The following is a 23,586-nucleotide window of genomic DNA, read 5'->3' as shown; positions in this document are numbered from 1 at the left end:
ACAGCACAGCTCATGAGATGCTGAATAAGCTCAATAGACAAATGCACATTTAACATCAGATTATCTCCTCACTGCATTTTTCAAGCTTCTTAACAAACTGTTCAACTGCAGTGATATACTTTAGGTGTATCCATGAGGCACAGTATTAGAGAAATGGGCTGTTCAGATATATCTCTTATGATAGGTGTGGGTATACCTCTATCATAACAAAATTTAAGAGTAGTATACTCGGCTTTTTTTTTTTTTTTTTTTTAAATTGAGACAGAGTCTCATTCTGTCACCTAGGCTGGAGTGCAATGGCACTATCTCAGCACACTGTAACCTCTGCCTCCTGGGTTCAAGTGATTCTCCTGCCTCAGCCTCCTGAGTAGCTGGGATTACAGAAACCCACCACCACGCCTGGCTAATTTTTGTATTTTTAGTAGAGACAGGGTTTCATCACGTTGACCAGGCTCAAACTCCTGACCTCAAGTGACCCACCCACCTCAGCCTCCCAAAGTGCTGGGATTACAGGCATGAGCCACCATGCCTAGCCAACTTTCTTAAAAACAACTTTTTATCACTGTGTCCAATTCTGGGTTTTTATCACATTCTCACAAAGTTCTATACACCAAATAATCTGAGCTGGTTAAAGAAGATGACAAGGCCGGGCACGGTGGCTCACGCCTGTAATCCCAGCACTTTGGGGGGCTGAGGCGGGTGGATCACGAGGTCAGGAGATCGAGACCATCCCGGCTAACGCGGTGAAACCCCATCTCTACTAAAAATAGAAAAAAATTAGCCGGGCGTGGTGGTGGGCGCCTGTAGTCCCAGCTACTCAGGAGGCTGAGGCAGGAGAATGGCATGAATCCGGGAGGCGGAGCTTGCAGTGAGCGGAGACAGCACCACTGCACTCCAGCCTGGGCGACAGAGCCAGACTCCGTCTCAAAAAAAAAAAAAAAAAAAAGAAGATGACAAAATGAATGCAACATTTAATACAGTTTTTATTTGTTTAATTTGGGAAATGTAGAATGTAATGGTTTCAAGGCAAACCCTGGATTACTTCAGTCACAACCCAATAGTTAACATGATTCTGAAGAGCAGTCTTATCTTCAATATCTACCCACTTCTAAACAAACACATCTATAGAAATCCATGTACATATATATTAGTTTTCAACAAGTCAGGATTTTCAACAACTCTAAAATTTCAATTTTATATTCTGAACACACTTCAAAATTATCCACTTGATGCAGGATATAACCATAGGGAGATAAAAATTCATGCAATGATACTCAGGTTTTTTTAAAGGTAAATCCAATATTTGATCATTCAATGCTACATAAGGTGCACTGAATATCTAAAATAAAACAAGTGCCAATTTTATCATTAATTAATAACACATTTATTGTCTTGAAGCCAAACTGGCCCAAGTTACTTTGTCTTTTTGAGTCAGCTCTGTATAAACTCATTTCTCTCAAGCTTCCTGGGAAATAAAAACCAAGATGTTTCATTTATTCTTTGCAGTTAACAAGAGATGGCAGCAGGCTCAAGGTAGGTATGTTCTTGATAATTCAGAGTCAGAAAATACTTCTTCTTGAGCAGAAGTTTCATAATCTCCTACATTTTCAGCCAACTCAATATCTAACTCATCATTACTTTCTGCACTGTAATCAACTTCTTCAAGGAATCGAGGTTCATCTTCATCCAAAACATAAGTGGTAGGGCTGCAGCCAAAACACACAGAACATACAAGACTTCGTTAGGTCTTAAGGTCCTAATATAAGATTATTTCACCATACTGGACTAACTTTGATTCCAATATAATATAAGCTGCATTAACCTTAAAAATCTTATCCAAATGAACAAGTTGAAATTTATAATAGGTGAAAGTTCCTTGTATTGACAATAAGCAGTGAAATGTGACTTATTAATTATATTACAAGAGTATCAATATATATCCTAAAATTAGATAGACAGCTTAAAAAACAGTGAACTCTCTCATCAGGTTATTTCTTTGAAAGATTTCATCAATTTGCAGGCTAAGATTTATTTTTTAATTCTACTTAAATCACTGTAAATCAGGCAAATATAATTTCAATAGTCCTTACAAGAAACTGTGAGCATTTAATTGGCTTCTCGAGTAATGCACTAAAACCACTCGCTCTAAGTCTATAAAGTGATTAGCTGCCATAAAAACAGCCCATATACCCACCCCCCAAGTTTCCGTAGGTCAAGAATAAAAATGAAAAACAAGTGAACACTCTACACCCAGATTAATTACTTTCCCTAAGGACACAGAATAAGACATTTGCTTAAAAGCACTAAGTGCTTCTAAATATTTCATGAAGTAGGTTGTTTGGGACTGAGACAACTTTTCTACTAGGTTCTGTAATGTATTCTTTCCTAGAAAAATCACATTATTCTAGTATCTCCCCATTTGTGAGATTTACATCCCCCCACACACAATATCAAATAAACACTACAGAAACATTTTAGAATCTCTAAGGTAGTGATCAAAACTACCTTAATTTCATATAGATGTATGTTTGTTTATTTCCCACCTGCTTCCAAAAAGGATTTCCTATAACTGATGCAATTAAAACCTATAAAATCGGACAATGAAAAAGGAACAATATCTGTTAAAATAAGAGAGAAGTAGACATCATTAGGCACCTGAGAGAATTCCTGCAACTGAGTGTGAAATTCAGTCCAGATATCTGGAAGTTAAGGTGGGATGGGAAAGTTAATAGATTGTATGGTTCTAATTTTCTGAGAAGTTTGCAAGACTCATCTGGCAAGAGTACCTTTTTTCCTATACTTGCTTTAATCTTGCTCATTAAAGGGAAAAATGCATTGCAAAACCACCTTGATCGAATGTAGCAAACTTCCTCTTAAAAGTTCAGAGCTTGCAATATGATAGAGTAGTCCAAATAAATCAAGCTGAGTGGCTTGGAGGATTGTGTGAGACTTCACAACATACCTAACACTCACAAGAACAATTTAACAGTTTTTAATTTGCAACTAAAATATTTAGTATGAATCTGTTAGGTCATTAGAGAAACAAGTGAGATTAAAAGAAATGATTATTTGGCTTTGGTTTTGTTTTTTTTGTTGTTGTTGTTGTTGTTGTTGTTGTTTTGAGACAGGGTCTTTCTCTGTTGCCCAGGCTGGAGTGCAGTGGTGAGATCTCCACACACTGCAACCTCTGCCTCCGGGTTCAAGCAATTCTCCTGCCTCAGCCTCCTGAGTAGCTGGGACTACAGGCCCCCACCACCACGCCTGGCTAATTTTTGTATTTTTAGTAGAGATGAGGTTTCACCATGTTGGCCAGGCTGGTCTCCAACTTCTGACCTCAAGTGATCCGCCTGCCTTGGCCTCCCAAAGTGCTGGGATTACAGGCGTGAGCCACCGCACCCGACCTTATTTGGCCTTTTAAAATGACTTACCATGTTTCTTTCGAAATATAATAATTCATTCTTCCTCCTTGAGTTTGTATTTCAAATTCTCAGAGGAGTCCTAGGTGATTCTTAAAATAAATGGAAAACTGAAGCAAAGAAAGGGAAAAGAGGGAAGGGAGAAAAGACAAATCTTCTCTTGCCACATACTTATTTTCTTCCTGGAGACAGTCATAACAAGAAGGTATGATAATGGAAATGCAAGGAAGAGACAGATACTAAAAAGTTATGCACTGTGCCAGCACAGGGGCTGGGGAAACCACCCAGAACTACAGAGGCTGCTTCCAGATAGACAAGAAGTGGCCAGTGTCTCCCAACAGGTAGGAAGAACACAAAATCCAACACAAAATGTGTTGGATAGGTGGGCAGGGAAGCACGCATCGTTCAAGAGATCTATGGACAGCGGAATTCCAGCCCACCTTTCCCCCTATCTGAAAACAGACTTGGCATAAGTGAAACTGGTTGCTGGGAGCCCAGCCACCGCACTGGGATCAGAGTAAGGATCTCATTCTCCATGGGAAACTGAATATTACAGTTAATCAATTTGAACAAAAGGAAAGGGTTTACAGAAAAAGCCTAGTCTTATGAGCTGAAGTCAATGAGGAAACAGAATGAGAGAAATATGATTTAGGAGCAAGAAGGATGCCCAGGACGGAGCTAAATAAGTTTAGCTTCCTTGACAGGAAGGAATCTTAGAGCAATGTTGGTATCAGGTGTTGATGTGCACTTTTAAGACAAAGTAGCACAACCTGGAAGGCAAGCACCTGGAAAATAAAAGAAGCATCTTTACAAGAAATGCTTAGCAAAATAATCTGATCCTGTCAGTTCTTGATCTTGGCTCATTCATCACGTTGACTATGAGAAGAACTCCATTCATTTCTTGAAATCACCCATTCTGGTAAGAGTATGGAAATGGTCCACTCCTCTGATTCCACTCCTATAACCCACAATGGCCCTAACATTTGACTCTTGTTTCTCCAGGTCCTAATAAAATCATGTTCCTAGCCAAAGCTTCATTAAGGTCTACACTGGAGCTGAAGTATACAGCGCACATCGAGCTATTGTGATGGGCCCAACAGTGCTAGCTCAAGCACATTAGTCAGGCTGAGTGTGCAAAGAGGAGGAAGTTAGCGGTGGAAAGAGGTATACACAAGTGTGTGTAAGAGTGTGTGTGTATGAGAGAGACAGAGAGAGAGAGAGAAAGATATCAGGGGATCTGGAAGGAGCTAGGGGAATAAATACTGAGACAGGGGAAAGAGAAAAACAGAAGATTACATCCCCCAACATTCCACTAAAACTAGCATTCAGACTGCTATTCCAATCACCATTTTCCAGTCCATTTTTACTAGCTCTCTCCACTGTACTTCGTGGTGGTGACAATTCTGACATCCTTCTATTCTAGTTTGCTTAATTCCTTTCTGTCCCTTCTCAATGGTGATCATGTGCTCCTCATCCTCTATGCATTCCTCAAACCTAGGCACTGTATTTATAAAAATATTTTCTTAGCCAACAGCTCTTATAAGCATGCCCTCTTTGAACAAGTTCATCTATTTTAATCTGTATTCTCATTATTTCCAAATCCAAATTCTAGCCCCAACTTCTCCACTGAACTTCTGCACATGCATGGACTTGCCAGATATAGTCCCATGACTGTCTCACATGCACCTCAAAAGTAGCATCTGGAAAACTCACTGTTCTCCCCACCAAGCCCAATCCTCTTCCAGTATGCTCAGTATCATTCACTCCGTGAGTCATGCAAACCAAAGTTCACTACAAGCAAGTCCTGCCACTCAATATCCTGACCACTCCACGCCTCACATTTCATACAGCAAGCCTTCACCAGCACTGTTTCCTCTGCATAAGGTATTGATAGGGTTTGGATGTGTGTCCACTCCAAATCTCATGTTGAAATGTAATGCCCAGTGTCAGAGGTGGGGCCTGGTGGGAAGTGTTTGGGTCATGAATGGCTTGGTGTCTCTCTCGCAGCAATGAGTTTTCACTCTGTGTTCATGCGAGATCTGGTTGTTTAAAAGAGTGTGGCACTTCCCCCTCTCGCCATGTGACATGTCTGCTCCCGCTTTGCCTTCCACCATGAGTAAAAGCTCCCTGAGACCTTCCCAAAAGCCAAGCAGACGGGGGCACCATGCTTCCTGTACAGCCTGCAGAACCACCAGCCAATTAAACCTCTTTTCTTCATAAATTACCCAGTCTCAGTTTATAAGTACCCAGTTGCTATAAAGGAATATCTTTATAATGGACAAATGCAGGTATACTTCACATCTTTCTTCCCCTAAATACTCTTTATTTTTTCAAAACACAGCTCAGTCTCATCTTCAGATGTTCGTCCTTAAAGCTCATCTTGGGATATGTGTCCTTTCTCTATATTCCCTTTGTACCTTGCACATTCCATCTGATAACTTCATGTATGCAATTGAAACCACTCATTTGTGTGCCTATATTCTCAGTACTAAATCACAAGTGCCTTTAAGATCAAGAACTGTGACTTACCCATCTGAGTACCTCCTGTCAGCTTCCAGAAGGGCATGACACATTGCAGGCACCTCAACAAATGTTTGCTAAACTCTACGAAAAGCCTTGAGGTTGACGAGATCCTCAATTTTTATCCCACGGATTTTACTTTAGTGAACAAACTTCAAGGCACAAGACCAATCACAGCAATTCATCTTTGCTTTTATTAATAATTTTAACGTATGTTTTGAGCACTTTACAATGTAGGAAATGCTTTCATAGACATTATTTCCTATGATTCTCACAAAATCTTCACTTAAAAAAAAGACTTCGACCTTCCTTCCTTCCTTCTTTCCTTTCCCCTCCCCTCCCCTCTTTTCTCCCTTCCCTTCCCTTCCCCTCCCCTCCCCCTTCCCTTCCCCTTCCCTTTCCCTTCTCTTTTTTTTTCCTTTCTTCCCTCTGTTGCCCAGGCTGGAGTATAGTCGGCTCGCTGCAGACTCCCTGCCTCCGGCCCCCGTGATTCTCCTGCCTCGCCCTGCCAGCTGCCTGGGATTGCGGGCGCGCGCCACCACCCCTCCCTGGTTTTTGTCCTTTGGCTGGAGGCATGGTTTCGCCATGTTGGCCGGGCTGGTCTCCAGCTCCTGACCTCGACTGGTCTGCCCGCCTCGGCCTCCCGAGGTGCTGGGGCTGCAGATGGAGTCTCGCTCACTCGGTGCTCGGTGTTGCCCGGGCTGGAGTGCGGTGGCGTGGTCTTGGCTTGCTGCAGCCTCCGCCTCCCAGCCGCCTGCCTTGGCCTCCCAGGGTGCTGGGATTGCAGCCTCTGCCCGGCCGCCGCCCCGTATGGGAGGTGGGGAGCGTCTCTGCCCGGCGGCCCATCGTCTGGGATGTGAGGAGCGCCTCTGCCCGGCCGCCCATCATCTGGGATGTGAGTAGCACCTCTGCCCGGCCGCTCCGTCTGGGATGTGAGGAGCGCCTCTGCCCGGCGGCCCCGTCTGGAATGTGAGGAGTGCCTCTGCCCGGCCGCCCCGTCTGGAAAGAAGTGAGGAGCGCCTCTGCCCGGCCGCCCCGTCTGGAAAGAAGTGAGGAGCGTCTCTGCCCGGCCGCCCATCGTCTAGGAAGTGAGGAGTGCCTCTGCCCGGCCGCCCATCATCTGGGATGTGAGTAGCGCCTCTGCCCGGCCGCTCCGTCTGGGATGTGAGGAGCGCCTCTGCCCGGCGGCCCCGTCTGGGATGTGAGGAGCGCCTCTGCCCCGCCTCCCCGTCTGGGAAGTGAGGAGCGCCTCTGCCCGGCCGCCCCGTCTGGGATGTGAGGAGCGCCTCTGCCCGGCCGCCCCGTCTGGGATGTGAGGAGCACCTCTGCCCGGCCGCCCCGTCTGGGTAGTGAGGAGCGCCTCTGCCCGGCCGCCACCCCGTCTAGGAAGTGAGGAGCGTCTCTGCCCGGCCTCCCCGTCTGGGAAGTGAGGAGCGCCTCTGCCCGGCCGCCCCGTCTGGGAGGTCTACCACAGAGGCCAGACGCAATGTGGGGGCTGGACGTGGTGGCTCACGCCTGTAGTCCCAGCACTCTGGGAGGCCGAGGAGGGTTGATCACTTGAGGCTAGGAGTTAGAGACCAGCCTGGCCAACATGGCGAAACATATGAAAAATACAACAGACAGACCAACCAACCCAGCGACAACAAAACAGGTTTACCCTGAAGTCATACTCTAATTTTTTCTATTTTCCTCCCTTTCTGATCCTTTATCCCACTTTCTTTTTCGTCCTCTTCCTTCTCCTTGTTCTTTGTCAAATAGAGGATTGAGTTATTATCATTGATCCATACAAAGTCTCTCTCTCACTTATTTTCTTTAATTCCCACCCCCCATTTCTATTCCCCATCTTCCCATGTGCAACCTTCCTAATATGTTTGATATGCATCTTTTTGTTTGTATTTCTAGAAAATGTTTATTGTTTTGTGTGCAAAAAAATTAATAAAAAAATAAATAAAAATAAAAATAAAAAAGTAAATAAAAAAGACTTCAAGGTCACTTGCCCTATGTTTATAAAATAATCGCTTTAAATAAGCAGATAGGAGTCCAAAAATTCTTACAATCATAAGAAAAAAAAAAGTCTAACCAATACTTAATTATTTCTCGTCATGATTACTTTGTATTAACGCCACTGTTTCCTTGCTTCCCCCATTTTCTTCAGATAAGTTTACTCCTTTTGGCTTGTTCTGCGTCCTTTTCTAACAGCTGCCCTGTGTACACCTGCCTTAACATCTATCCTTCTACTCTGAATAGAGTAAGCCAAAAACAATTAAGAAACATTTCATTCTAAAGAAAACAGCATTTTAGTCCAAAACCAAATCCTGTCATGCTGCTTCAAGAAAAACATCAAAACTTTCACCCAGAGTCTTTCTGACAGGATGAATGCATTGAAATTCTCTGCTGTAGGGTATCATTATGATGCAGAAAAGGTTTATAATTCCAACTGATTTCTAAAGAGAACAAAAACTGTTTATGCAGATTCAGAAAGCTTTCTGGCTACCCTCACATTAAGCTATTAAGTATAACACAAAACTAAACCTAAAAAATTCACCATTCTCCCTCAAATATATGCCATCTCCTTCCATGAGAGCTGATTTGTATTCCAAGACACCAGAATGTAGATCTTCAGCTCCATGACCTACAACAGGCACAACGAAAGCAAAACACCGCCCATGGAGTTGGAAATTCTGGGTTGTGCCTCTATTGTATTCACCAGTTGTGACCCAGAGCAAGCCATTTCCTCTCTCCGAGCACAGGTTTCTCAGTGTAAAGCGGAGATAACAACATCATTCTCACCTATCTCACAAAGTTGCTGGGCTCATATTATGACAATAATAAAACCTACCTTGTTAAAGAAAACACTAAATCAACCTTTCTCAGTTCCTGAAGAACGCAGGCAATGGCCTGTCTCAAGCCAATAGGATGAAAAATACTCTGTCTACCTTTGCACCTCAGAACCCTCCTTTAACTCTGCACTCTTAACTCTTGAGAATAACCTACCTGTTTTAAGATAGCATAATAAAATATCATGGGGGAAAATTTTTGAAAATGATGCAGAAACAGAAAAATATGCCATTGCCTAAATTATTGGCAATTTGTGAATTGCTGATTGTGTCTGATTTTCTTGTACTGAAATGTCAGATTTAGGGTGAAAGAAAATCTTTCTATTTGTTCAAATAACAGAAGATGCTTCATTTATATAATTTATAAAATTTTATTCCTATCTTGTGAGAGATAAATATAGTATCTCCTAAAAATATCACAAAGTAAACAAAGTTATCCATAGAAAATACAAGTAACAATTTCTGTCAGGCTTAAATGGCTACAGCACATAGACGTACATGCATACACACACAGAACTAGCGTACAGAATATCCAACGAGAAAATATATCTATTTGAAAAAAAAAGAAATTTCCTAATTTATTTGTACTTTTGTTGAAAAGTACAATACAGTCCCTGACTTGTAACAGTTCAACTTAAAATTTTTTGACTTTACAATTGTGCGAAACCATTCCGTTATTTCAGTATAATATTCAATAAATTACTTGAGATATCCAACAGTTTATTATAAAACAGGCTTTGCCTTAGATTATTTTGCCTGACTGCAGGCTACTGTTTAAGTGTTCTGAGTATGTTTAATATAGGCTAGGCTAAGCTATGATGTTTGGTACTTAGGTATAGGAAACGGGCTTTTAACTTATGGTATTTTCAACTTATGATGGGTTTATCGGGACATAATCCCACTGTAAGTCAAGGAGCAGCTGTATCACTAAGCTGGCTTTGGGAAGCAGCAATTAACTATGTCACTAAGCTCCAACTTATTTTGCCATTGAACTAAAACATTCCTTACACATAACGAAAATGTTAAATGATTAAATTATCCAAATTAGACAAGAGCATTTCAAAAATTGAAACCATTATATTCTATTAATTTTGGTTACATACTTGGGGGATACAAGATACAATAAAGGAACATGAATTTTAGAGTTAGACCTCAATCCAATTCCTGATTCTGACAGGAATTTCTAGATGGATGGCCTCAGGTAAATTTCTCTCTCTGAGCCTCAGCTGCATACATCCATAAAAGGATCACAATACCATCTGTCTCTGATCATTCTCAGTAGAACATTAGAACCTCTGGGATAATCAACCTTTACAGAAATTCAGAATGAACATGCTTATCAGGGGTCCCAAGACCACCTTAGGGTTAGTGATTTGCTAGGAAGACTCACAGGACTGAGCAGTCGAATTCAGTTATGACTTATTACAGTGAAAGGATACAAAGCAAAATCAGCAAAGAAAAAAAGGTGCGTGGGGCAAAGTCCAGTGGAACCCAGGCCAAGCAAGGGCAGCTGTTAGAGGCAGAGAAGTCATCAGAGCTTTCAGCAATTTCAAAGGATTGGAGGCAAAAACTGAAGTTCAGAGCTGCCAAGGTTCCTGAAAGAAGGGAGGTGCAGAGATGTGACCTCAACACTTGACAGTTTTCCCTTAAAGACATTTGACAAATTTTTAAATTACATAGTACAAGAGGCTAAAAAGCAAAGCATAAAGCAGCAAAACAACCAAAACAAAAAAATAAACAAGTGAGCAACAGAAATTTCTGGTAGTCCTGTGGTACTGGGGAGACGAGGAACCTAGGCCTTCAGTTGTGACCTCTGGAGGGCTACAGCTCACAAAGCCAGGAGGTGTGAACCAAGAGTTAAAAGAGGTTTCACACATTTTGCAACCCTACCTTAAGGCAACTCAGTGGCTCTCTGGACTGAGGCAATCTGCCCTACTCTAAAAGCCTCCCAGAAGATAAAATTAATCTTCAGTGAGGGAAGATATCTAGAGCCTCTGAAGTTTTTATACATAATACCTGGCATCCGACCAAATGTTACCAGACATATCAAGAAATAGAAACAGGAAAAATATTCCAACAGAAACAGACCCAACGATAGTTCAGTATGGGGGTTCTCAGGCATGAACTTTAAGTAATAACGTAATTAATATGTCCAAACAGATGATGAAATGTAGAATTTCACCATCTATTATCTATTTAAAGAGAATCAAATGAAAGTGAAAAATATATAACTGAAATTAAGAACTCAAAGATAGGTTTAAAACTGTCTTTTGGACAGAGCTGGAAAGAGAATTAGTGAAGCTGAGATAGGTAAGTAGAAAATGTCCAAACTGAAGGGAAGAAAGCAAAAAAAGGATAGAAAACTTAAATCTCCACATAAATTAAACCTGCTGAGGAGAAACGAATGTGGCATTTGCAACATTTGAGAGCTAAGGGCTGGTAATTTTCCAAAAACAATGAAAGACTCAAATCACAAATTTAGGAGGGGCTACAAATCCCAAGTAGGATAAATACAAAGAAAACCAACTCTCATCACTCATAGCAAAATTCCTAAAAACCAGAGATAGAAAAACCTAAAAGCATCCAGACAAGACTCATTACCTTCAAAGGAGTAAAAAATAAGACAGTAGGCCAGGCGCAGTGGCTCATGCCTGTAATCTCAGCACTTTGGGAGGCCGAGGAGGGCAGATCACGAGGTCAGGAAATCGAGACCATCCTAGAGAACATGGTGAAACCCCGTCTCTACTAAAAATACAAAAATTAGCTGGGTGTGGTGGCAGGCACCTGTAATACCAGCTACTCAGGAGGCTGAGGCAGGAGAATCACTTGAACCCAGGAGGCAGAGATTGCAGTGAGCCAAGATCGTGCCACTGCACTCCAGCCTGGCGAAAGAGTGAGACTCCATCTCAAAAACAAAAAAAGACAGTTGATTTCTCAACATAAACAATGGAAGCTCAAATTCAATGCAGTGGCATCTTTAAAGTGCCAGCCAGAGGGGCAAGGTGGCACTAGGGGGAAGACCCACTTAGAATTCTATACTGGAGATACAGTCTTCAAAAGTGAAGGTGAAATAATAAGAAAATTTTCAAATAAATAAAAATGGAAATAATTTGTTGTAAGCAGACATGCACTAAAAGAAAATTAATCTTAAACCAAAACACAGAAATAGAGGAAGAAATAAAGAACAACGGAAAAGTAAATATAAGTGAATATGACTAACTAAAACCTTAATAATGTGTAATTAGATTTAAAATATATGGAGTTCAGTTCAACAAACCCTAGGGCTTACTTTTGTGTGGAAGGTGGGAGAACAGAAAGGATCAGAAAAAAATAACTATTGGGAACTAGTCTTAGTACCTGGGTGAGGAAATAATCTGTACAACAAACCCCCGTGACATGGGTTTACCTATGTAACAAACCTGCATATGTACCGCTGAACCTAAAAGTTTAAAAAATACTACTAATAAAAAATAATAAAATATATGGAGTTCAATTAAAATGCGACAATAACACAGAAGGTGAAAAGGTGAGTAGAATACATTCAAAGATCCTAGCATTGCCTGTGAAGAGGCAAGAGTAATTTTTATTATACTCTAATAAACCAAAAATCCTTGTTATCATCTCTAGAGTACCAGTAAAAGAATAGTAAAAGAGAACGGAACAAGCTTATAGAGAGACAAAATTGGAATAACAAAATTTTTTGAATTAATCTCAAAGAAGATGAGAAAAAAACATAAAACAAGTGAAACCAATAGAAAACAAATATAGTAACTTACAAGCTCAGTTGTATTAGTAATTCATTAAATGGAAATGGAGTAAATACTCCAATTAAAAGACAAAGATGACTAACTGGATTATAAAATACAATTACCTGGTACATACAAGATTCCTATCTTAAATATAAAGAGAAAACTGGGACTAAAAGGATGGAAAAGATATTATGCAAAAACTAACCAACGAAAGCTAGGGCAGCTACACTAATGTAAAACAAAGCTGGCTATAAAGCAAGAAGCATTACCAAAGAGACATTTCATGATAAAGGGATCAATCCACCAGAATGAGGTAATGATTCAAAAGTTCTACACATCTACTATAATAATACATAAAGCAAAAATCGACAGAACTAAAAGGAAAAGTGGACACATTTGCAGTCATAGGGGAAACCTGAAAACATCTCTCTTAATACCTAATAGAACAAACAGACCCAAAAACCATTACAATGTGAAAAATCTGAACCACAGATTTAAAAACTTGATCTTATCAGGAATATATGGAATGCTACAATCAGCAATTAAAGAGTATACATTCTTTTCTAATATGAATATAACACTAAATATGTATTCTTCCTTATGCTGATATATTATATTCTTATTTTGAAGTCTCAGACACTTATTGTGAGAAAAATAACTTTTTTCCCAAGAGGCTACCAAAAATATAAATAGCCATAAATATATACAATCATCAAATTCCTTACATAGCTAAGTCTTCCAGACTAATAATCACTAATTTGATACCTATCTACATCTCAATTATAAGGATCATTTACTTATGACAAGGCTCAAAGCTTTCATTATAATCAAATCTGGTCTGGGATCCGGAGGTGCTCACATCAGTCCCAAACTTATTTATCTGGATGATTTCAATCTCTCTATTTGTGGGTACAACAGCATTTCATCTACTCAGCACAAATACAAATGGTGCACTTTTAGTTATAAGCAACTATGATTTCCAAGATACAAGAAGGTATGATATGATCTCCAATTATATGACTTATCTGCCCAGAAAAATCTCAGTAGTAATTACAGCTCTAAGAATTTTCTATGTAGTAGCAATAAATGATTCCCAGAAATGCAAACCAGACTCAAGTTATGTGTACCAGAGCTATTAGAAAGGGAAATCTTTTTTCTTAATTTGCTTAAATGGTAAATTATACATTAAAAATAAGACACATTAATACCAGTAAACTTTACCACATAGCTAAGTGTTAGACACTACTGTTAACATTTAGCCAAGAATTACCTATATTAATTTAATTTTCTCAGAACACAGAGTTCCTATATATGTATAAACAAACAAATACTAGCTTCACATAAGGAAAATACAGATAACAGAGGTTAACATTTCATTCTAGTGTTTGTTAACGGTCTATAGCAACTAATATCTTTGTACTATTTTACCAATATCTACCACTCAGTCTCTCTCATAATGCTGGGGACAGGACTACGGCCTTTAGCTGAGAAATAATATGATGGTAACTGGTCCACAGACTCATAGTGTTCCCTATACCTTATTAGCAAAATACCAAACATACAAAATTAGGTTTTTTAAAAATCTTAATACAAAATACAACTAATGCTAAGTATTTTAAAGGCTTTCTCTGGCTTAAGTTATATTTATTAGTTACATTAGGAACAATTTCTCATCAAATTTTCTAACGTCCATGCTGTATATATGAAAAGGAATTAAGTAGTGACACATGCTACAATATGGATGAACCTCAAAAGCATGCTAAGTGAATGAAATCAGATACAAAAAGGTCACATATTGTATGATTCCATTTCTATGAAATACCCAGAATAGGTGAATCCATAGACAGAAAGCAGATCAGTGGTTGCCAGGGGCCAGGAGTGACTGCTTAACTGGTATGAGGGTCTCCTTTGGGGCTGATAAAAGGTTTTGGAACAAGATAGGGGTGATTGATGGCTGCACACCATTGTCAACATACTAAATGCCACTGAACTGTTTGCTTTAAAATGGTTAATTTTATGCTCTGTGAATTTCATCTCCATTAAAAACTAGATCCGAATAGTACTTTTGATTATATGTCAGTAATTAGGCTTCATTTAAACATGGGTATATTTTTAATTATGATAAAACATTGTGCAGATATTGCTATCTTTCAACTTCACTTACCTATAATTTTTTTTGAGACAGGGTCTCATTCTGTTACCCAGGCTAGAGTACAGTGACATGATCTCGGCTCACTGCAACCTCCACTTCCTGGGCTCAAGCAATCCTCTCACCTCAGCCTCCCAAGTAGCTGGGACTACAGGCACCTGTCACCAGGCCAGGCTAATTTTTGTATTTTTTGTAGAGACAGCGTTTCACCACGTTGCCCAGGCTGGTCCCGAACTCCTAGACTCAAGACATCTGCCCGCCTTGGCCTCCCAAAGTGCTGGGATTACAGGCATGAGCCACTGCACCTGGCCATCCTATAATATTTTAAACATACTCAAGCTTCAAATACTTCATCCATAGACCTGATATCCTGAAATTTAGTCACCACCACAATATCCTAATAAATAACTATTAAATGTTTCATCAGTCTCATTCTCAAATCATTTAAATGAAGGTCACTGAAACTGTTTAATATTTCAGATAATAGATAAAATAAAAATGCCTTTTGCTAAGCACAAAAATACTATATAGCATTTGCTTTTACGAGTCCTACCAGTATTTCCAGCTTTGACCTGAAAGAGAAACACCTACCCCAGAAAAAATGTAATGTAGACTTAGTGTTGCATCAGATGGAATTTTTATTATACAATACAAATGGGTAAAATTAAAATGACTTTTGTTTGGTAATTACCAATAAATGCCTTAGGAATATATAACATAATGAATAGTGGACAGTGAGCATTATTGAAAAGAAAAGTTCTATAACTTCTGGTAAACACAGAGGATCTAACATAAGCATTTATTTCTGATCCCTTCTCAAATACTACTAAGATGACAGTAAAAAAAAAAAAAAAAGATTTTTTTTTTTTTTAAAGGATAAATTCATACGGAGAAAATAAATTCAAGAGGAGGTAATGATGAGACAGGAATAATACAGGGTGGTCACAGGAGAATAGAAAATTCCAGGCAGCAGTTTCACATGACCAGCAAAAAAGAAACTGCTGAAATGGCTGCAGAAACTAGGGACTGATAAGACCCTGAAAAACCAGGTTGGGACCAACTGGACCCAACATAGCAATGGAATTGACCTAGGTTTCACCTAGGACCTCCTCATATGCTCATTAACATACTAAGTCACACACCCACTAGTGTCATGACAGTTCCAGGAACACCCATATTTGGTGTAAAAGTGGGTAGCACACCAGTTCTGAGAAATCTCCACCTTTTTCCAGTTATCTTCACAGATATTCCACCTTTTGATTAAAGAAACCCATAAAGACAAAAATCCCAAACCCCACTGTGGGACTGTCTCTTGAGTATGCCTGCAATCCCCTTTCTTGAGTGTGTACTTTTGTTTTGCAATAAATCTCCGTATTTTCACTATTTTCTGACTCATCCTTCAATTCCTTGGCGTGATGGTGTCAAGAGTCTGGGGACACAGACACTGGCTGGGGTCAAGTTCCCACCAGCATTTGGAGACCCCCTCCAGCCCACCAGTATCAAAAGCAAACAAGGGATATCAACAAAATGTTGGAAGATGGAGGCAGGTGGAGGCAGATGGATGAAACTAATGGTCTTGAGTTCCAACTTCCTTCACTTTGCTAAGTACCTACAGAAGGAAGAGAAATCAAGGGGAAAAAAATGCTGATTTACATTACAAAGCCCTAGAAAAGTTCAGCAGTTAGAGACACTGGTTATTTTTAACAAATGGGTTTTAGGGTGGAATTGAAAACAAGAACCAGTTAAAAGATTTATAAAGAGGAGTTAGACCTTCAAATTCCCTTCTTCAGCCCATCTCCTATTTCACAAAGATGGGAAGTTGGTTTTCAAAAGATGCTTCAGAGAGGCTACTCACATAGGGCCAAAAGGCATAAGTAGCAGAAGTACAATCCAGAAAATGGGGCTGCAAGAGGGAGCACAAGTCAAAGTCTGCTCCAAGGTAAATCCTATTGAGCTCCCCAAATGCTGGCTTATGCCCCTAAGGCAATACTTCTCAACTTAAAAAAAAAAAAAAATCCCCTAAGGACTCTTTGTAGATAGATATTTTTCCTAACTCCCACCCCTTAATTAATTATATTAAGTATTAAAAAGATAAATTTAATGTCAGATAACACCCAGTTAAAGAAAGTTCAGATAACACCCAGTCAAAGAAAGAATGGGTGAATTAGAAGGTGGGTTATAGAAAAAACATCAACAAGAAAGCACAGAGAGACAAAAAGATAGAAATTTATTCATAAGAGAATAAAAGCGAAAAGATCATACACAAACATAAATGGAGTCCCAGAAGGAGAGATAATGAAGGCAGGAATAATGTTTATAGAGAATACAGCTAAGAATTTCCCAAAACTGATAGAAGACATGAAGCTCCAAATTTAAGAAACTTCGGGAACCCCAAGCAAAATAAAAAGAAAATCATATCTATGTAAAGCTCCTAAATATGAAAGACTAAGAGAAAATCATAAAAACAACTTAGCCTTAAAAGAGACCATTTTGGGCTGGGCGTGGCGATTCACACCCAGCACTTTGGGAGGTGGAGGCAGGCAGATCATGAGGTCAGGAGTTCAAGACCAGCCTGGCTAATATGGTGAAACACTGTTTCTATTAAAAATACAAAAATTAGCCAGGTGAAGAGATAACAGTGTTCTTTGGGAAAAAGACAAATGATCTCAGATAAAACCCAAAATGTAGGGGAAAAAAATGAAGAAAAAAAAGAGCAGGGGGTGGAATTGTGTGGTGAGAGCTAATGACTGCATTAAACAATAATATCTGTAAAGTTAAAAATACTCATAGTACCTGAAAGTAACAACAGCAACAGATATGTTGAGAGGCGGTTAAATGGACTTAACATGTTCTAAGAATCCTGTATTGTCCAAAAAAAGATAAAAGTACAATTTTTTTTCTTTTTTTTTTTTTGAGAAGGAGTCTCACTCTGTCGCCCAAGCTGGAGTGCAGTGGCGCAGTCTTGGCTCACTGAAACCTCCGCCTCCCGGGTTCAAGCAGTTCTCTGCCTCAGCCTCTCGAGTAGCTAGGATTACAGGCACCTGCCACCGCGCCCAGCTAATTTTCATATTTTTAGTAGGGACGGGGTTTCACCATCTTGGCCAGGCTGCTCTTGAACTCCTGACCTCCTAATCCACCCGCCTCGGCCTCCCAAAAATACACTTTTGTATTAAGAGTTTGATAAAGTGAGACTGCATGAAGTAATGCCAAGTGTCCATTAAAATCAGTTAAGAGGGCCAGGCGCGGTGGCTCACGCTTGTAATCCCAGCACTTTGGGAGGCCAAGGCGGGCGGATCACGAGGTCAAGAGATCGAGACCACGGTGAAACCCCGTCTCTACTAAAAATACAAAAAATTAGCCGGGTGTGGTGGCGGGAGCCTGTAGTCCCAGCTACTCGGAGAGGGTGAGGCAGGAGAATGGCGTGAACCCGGGAGGCGGAGCTTGCAGTGAGCCGAGATTGCGCCACTGCACTCCAGCCTGGGCGACAGAGCGAGACTCCGTCTCAAAAAAAAAAAAAAAAAAAAAAAAAAAAATCTGTTAAGAGAATAAAACCAATATAAATCTAAAATCAATCTAAAATCTACCAATCTAAAAGAAAGCCGAAAAAAAAAAAAAATACAGGACAGATGGAACAAATAGAAAGCAAATAATAATCTGGTAGATTTAAACCTAAATATGTCAATAATTACAATAAATGTAAGTGAACTAAATGCTCCGATTGATAAAGAATAACTATATTCTGCTTACAAGACATATTTAAATATAAAGACACAAAAGGCTAAAAACAAAAACTAAATAAAAAGATAGCTTACATACATAGTAACGCAGCAGGGTTAAGATTCTGTCAACTTTGTAATATTAACTCACACACTCAGAAGTTTCAAGCTTTTCCAATTAAAATAATTTTACAGATTAGTAGTTTTAAGCTCTGTTTAATTTACATCTAACTTTTAAATCTCCATTGTTATTTATAAAACTAAACTTATCTTTCACCAAATAAAGCAATGGTGTAGAAACTAAATGGAATGACTGGCAACTTATTTTTCATAATTATCACAAATTCACTTTGAATAAGTCTCTCACCTTTTTCTTAGTTTATTTAAACAAACTTAAATGTTATATGCCAAAAACCCGATGGTTCACAGTGTTGTAAAGAATAATTATATAATAACTGAAATTGGGCGAATATTTACATCCCCCCTCCCATCCCAATTCATATGTTGAAATCCTAATTCCCAAGGTGATGGTATTAGGAGGTGGGCCTCTGGGAGGTGATCAGGTCACAACAGCAGAGCCCTCTTGAATGGGATTAGTGCCTTTATAAAAGAGACCCCAAAAAGATCCCTCACCCCTTCTGCCATATGAGGTTACAGTGAGATGACCACTGTCTATCAAAGAACAAGGCCCTCCCCAGACACTGAATCTGCTGATGCCTTGATCTTGGACTTCTCTGTCTCCAGAACTGTGAGAACTGTTTATAAAGTACCCAGAGTATGGTATTTTGTCACAGCAGCTCAAACAGACTAAGACAGAAATTGACACCAAGAACTGGGGGTGCTATCGTAACAAACATGTAAAAATGTGGAAGCAGTTTTGGAAGTGGGTAGTGAGTAAAAGCTGTAAGAGTATGGAGGTGCATGCTACAAAAGGGATACATAGCTGTGAATGGCCCATAAAGAGCAATTCTGGTGAGGCTCAGAAAGAAAACAGGAAAGCTATAGAGAAAGCTTCAGACTTCTTAAAGAATACTTAATAATCCTGATAGAATGTTGGTATAAATATGACAGTAAAGGCCATTCTGATGAGGTCTCAGATGAAAATGAGGATATTTGGGCAAGGAAATTTCTAAGCAAACTGTTGAAGGTATGGCTTGGCTTCTCTTGATTGCTTATAGTAAAATGCAAGACAAGAGAAATTAAAGGTGGAATTGTTCATGGGAGAGGAAGCAGAACTTAAAAATTTGGAAAACTCTCACCCTGTCTATATTGTAACAAACAAGAAAGAGAGTTTGGGAGGAGAGAATATCAAGGGCATAGCAAAAGGACCAACTGATAAGGCATAAAGTCAGCCAAATAAACAGAGCCAGGAGCTATTGTCCAAGACAAGAAAAGAACGACCACCCTCCCTGACAGGCAATGCAGAGATCATCAGAGTGGTTTCAAAAGAGAAGCCACCTGTGCTCACGCTCTCCACTCCCTGCAGTCTGGCACCCTGCTCCTCAGCAGCACAAGGTGAGGCTGGCTCCGGAAGGCCCAGGTGTGGTACACATGCAGTGGTCACCACTTCAGAGGGCTCAGGCATTTGGCAGCATCCGTGTATGCTATCTCTGCTGAGCCCCAGAATTCACCCGCCTGGGGAGCATGGCTACCTCCCCCTAGGTATCGAAGGATGGAGCCACAGGCACACAACCCAGGTAAGGAACCACCACAAGGGAAAGGCCACCACAAACAGCTGCTTCTAGGACAAGGCCCAAGAAAGCCATGGGGGCAGGACTGCCTGGAGGCTTAGGGATCCAATCACTGGCCAGCAAAACTGCAGGGATGGAGCCTCCACTCCAGTGTGCCCAGAAGGTGGAACGGCAGCCCCAGTGTGCCTGAAGAGCAGAGAATGCAGCTAAAGATCATTTTCAAGCCTTCAGGTTTTGGACAAGCTCAAGAATTGTCACTCCTTTTTCTTTTTGGAATAAAAATGTCTGTCCTGTTCTTGTTCTACCATTGTATTTTAGAAGCACCTAACTTGGTTGATTCCACAGGCTCACAGCTAAAGGAAAATTTGCCTCAGGACAAATTATATCTTGAATCTCACCCATATCTGATTTAAATGACACAGTCATATGCTCCAATGATGTTTCAGTCAACGATGTAATGCATATATGACAGTAGTCCCAATTATAATACCATATTTTTACTGTGCTTTTTCTATATTCAAATATGTTCAAATACAGAAATACTTCCCATTGTGTTACAATTATATATAGTATTCCATACGGTCACATGCTGTACAGGCTTGTAGCCTAGGAGCAATAGGCTATACCATATAGCTGAGGTGTGTAATGGGCTATACCATCTAGGTTACTGCAAATACACTATTATGATATTCATATGATGGTGAAATCACCTAACAACACATTTCTCAGAATGTATTCCTATTGTTAAATGATGCATGACTATATTCAGATGAGTCTTTGGACTTTAAACTTTCGAGTTAATGTTGGAATAAGTGAACACTTTGGGACTATTGAGATGGAAATGATGTATTTTGCTTGTGAGAAGGACATGAATTTTGGGATGGGAATAGGGATGAAAGGTAATGAACTGAGTGTTTATGTCACCTGAGGTTACAGTGAGAAGGAGGCCACCTATGAGGAAGCAGGCCCTCACCAAACACCAAATCTGCCGTTGCCTTGCTCTTGGACTTCACAACCTCCAGAACTGTGAGATATAAATTTCTGTCATTTATAAGCCATCTAGCCTATTGTATTTCATTATAGCAGCCTGAGTGGACTAGGGCAACATCTGTCAATGAGTTACTACTTATGTTGAAAAAGACATTTAACACAAACATTTATTCTTATTGCTGCAATTATTCAAGCTTATTTTGATATACATTGCCTATAAATGAAAATAAATTAATTTATAACAGATACTGTATCTCGGGAAGTAGTTAAAACCAAGAATGATAAAACTGAATTGAGGGCTAATTTGTAGAATAACATGATCCACGTTGCAGACAGGCTGAATAAAGCAACATTCTGGCAGGGAAAGATGGATTGGAAAAATTATAAAAGGGTGAACTCAACTAAAAAAAAAAAAGTTGGGGGAATTTAAATTCATTATCTTGATACCTCAGTTTCACATTAGGACCAGGAAATAGATTAAAAATTACAAGGACAAAGAAGGGATCCAGAAGAGCACAGACAATAAAGAGAAAAGGACAGGGAGGTGATCTTAGTAAAAGGTAAGTGGTCTCCTAGTTCCATCTCTAATACTGTCATTTACCCTTTTCACTTACACTTGGAAATGTGGCTTCCCCTACTGATTCCATATTCATCATTATGACCCTCCAACGCTACCTAATACTATCTCCTCAAGCAATCATTGCCCCTTATCCTCATTATGCTTATTGGAGCACTCATCCTCCTCTCAAATATAAATGATTCCAAACACCTTCCTTAAGAATTTTCTTGGCCGGGCGCGGTGGCTCACGCTTGTAATCCCAGCACTTTGGGAGGCCGAGGCGGGCGGATCACAAGGTCAGGAGATCGAGACCACGGTGAAACCCCGTCTCTACTAAAAAATACAAAAAAATTAGCCGGGTGTGGTGGCGGGCGCCTGTAGTCCCAGCTACTCGGAGAGGCTGAGGCAGGAGAATGGCGTGAACCCGGGACGTGGAGCTTGCAGTGAGCCGAGATTGCGCCACTGCACTCCAGCCTGGGCGAAAGAGCAAGACTCCGTCTCAAAAAAAAAAAAAAAAAAAAAAAAGAATTTTCTTGCCTCCACCTTCCTAGTTTCAAAAAAATGCATACACTTCTTTCAGGTAAAATAGTGGCATACTTTGCCAGTGGCTTTAAAACTCCCAAATGACTAAAGGATAAAGTCTCATGTGCTTATATGGTTAATCAGGGCACTATAAGACAGTGTTCTTCCCAGAAATCTAATTCAATTGAATTTTTAAATCTTACATAGCTACCTACCTCTTATTCAACTCAATATGTGACTGGCACACACTGCAAGGTACCATGAATGGTACATTATGCAGCACCAAAGGGCACAGATATAATATCTGGGGTTAACTAGGAGTCAGCCAGAAAAGTGTGAGCAAAAGGCTTCTCTTAAAAGTTGGTATTGAAGCCAGGCACAGTGGCTCATGCCTATAATCCCAGCACTTTGAGAGGCCAAGGTGGGAAGACTGCTTGAGCCCCAGGAGTTCAAAACCAGCCTGGGCAACAAAGGGAGGCTCCCTCTCTACTAAAGAAAAAAAAAAAAAAATTAGCTGGGTGTGGTGGCATGTGCCTGTAGTCCCAGCTACTAAGGAGGCTGAGTTAGGAAGACTGCTTGAGCCCAGGAGGTTGAGGTTGCAGTGAACTATGATCATGCCACTGCATTCCAGCCTGGGCAACAGAGCAAGACCCTGTCTCAAAAAAAAAAAAAAAAAAAAAAAGCACACGCTTTCAGGTTCCTGTTATCCTAACTGTCCCAAAGACAGAGCAATGATTAGGTAAAATACAAAATAGGATGACAAAAAAGACACATGTGCATATAGAAATAAGATATACATCTCCTTGGACCAGAAAAGAACAGAATCACGAAGTCAGGTCATGGGTGTGCCACTAGGTCCAAAAGCAGGCAGCAGTAGCTCCTTCAAGGCAACAGAGAGGCTGACAAAGTGCCCTACAGGCAGGGAACTAAATTCAGACTTGTGAATGCAGCAGCTGGAGTAAGGCTTCCCATTTTAGAAAGGAGGCTGAGAAAATAAGGCTGAGACTTCTGCCTAAAGCTAAAGACTTTATAGCATTGCAATTATAAAGTCAGAAAGAAAAGACAGAGGGAATCACAGCCAGAACTTTCATGAACTCAGTGACTTGTCCTGGAAAATCCCCAATCACTGAAGGATGGGAAGTCTGCAATGTTAGTATCATGCTACCAAAAACTTGTGCTGGAGCCCTGAGAGGGCCAGGTAGAAGGAATCACAAAATCATTAAGAGGTTACAGGGAGAGGCTTGAAAGGCCTGGGAGTGGGGGACTTTTACTCAAAATGAGCCTGCAAACTATAGGATCATGAGAAACAGTGGATGAATTTACCAACACAATAAAAATAAACAGCACAACCCACAAATGACTTTAAAAGTTTTTAGGGTCTTCAAAGAAGGAAAGAATAACGGCCATAAGATAAACAAGAAAATGCGAGGGCTGGGT

At 40.2% G+C, this 23,586-nt stretch overlaps 1 protein-coding gene across 7 annotated transcripts in view; it reads right to left on the bottom strand.

The window, feature by feature from the left end:
* Positions 1-963: 963 nt before the first annotated feature.
* Positions 964-23,586, bottom strand: part of AGTPBP1 (ATP/GTP binding carboxypeptidase 1) — a 200,758-nt gene continuing 178,135 nt past the window's right edge. For all 7 annotated transcript variants that reach the window (XM_055272087.1, XM_055272089.1, XM_063636285.1 and 4 more), the window contains one exon: positions 964-1,706. In XM_055272087.1, the coding sequence (XP_055128062.1) occupies positions 1,529-1,706 (178 nt within the window). In that variant the 3' untranslated portion in view covers positions 964-1,528. The remainder of the gene's footprint in view (positions 1,707-23,586) is intronic.

Source organism: Symphalangus syndactylus, chromosome 3 (genome assembly GCF_028878055.3).
Source record: "Symphalangus syndactylus isolate Jambi chromosome 3, NHGRI_mSymSyn1-v2.1_pri, whole genome shotgun sequence".
Lineage (NCBI taxonomy): Eukaryota > Metazoa > Chordata > Mammalia > Primates > Hylobatidae > Symphalangus > Symphalangus syndactylus.
The sequence above is the reverse complement of the archived record's forward strand: the minus strand, read 5'-3'. Positions and strand labels throughout refer to the sequence as shown.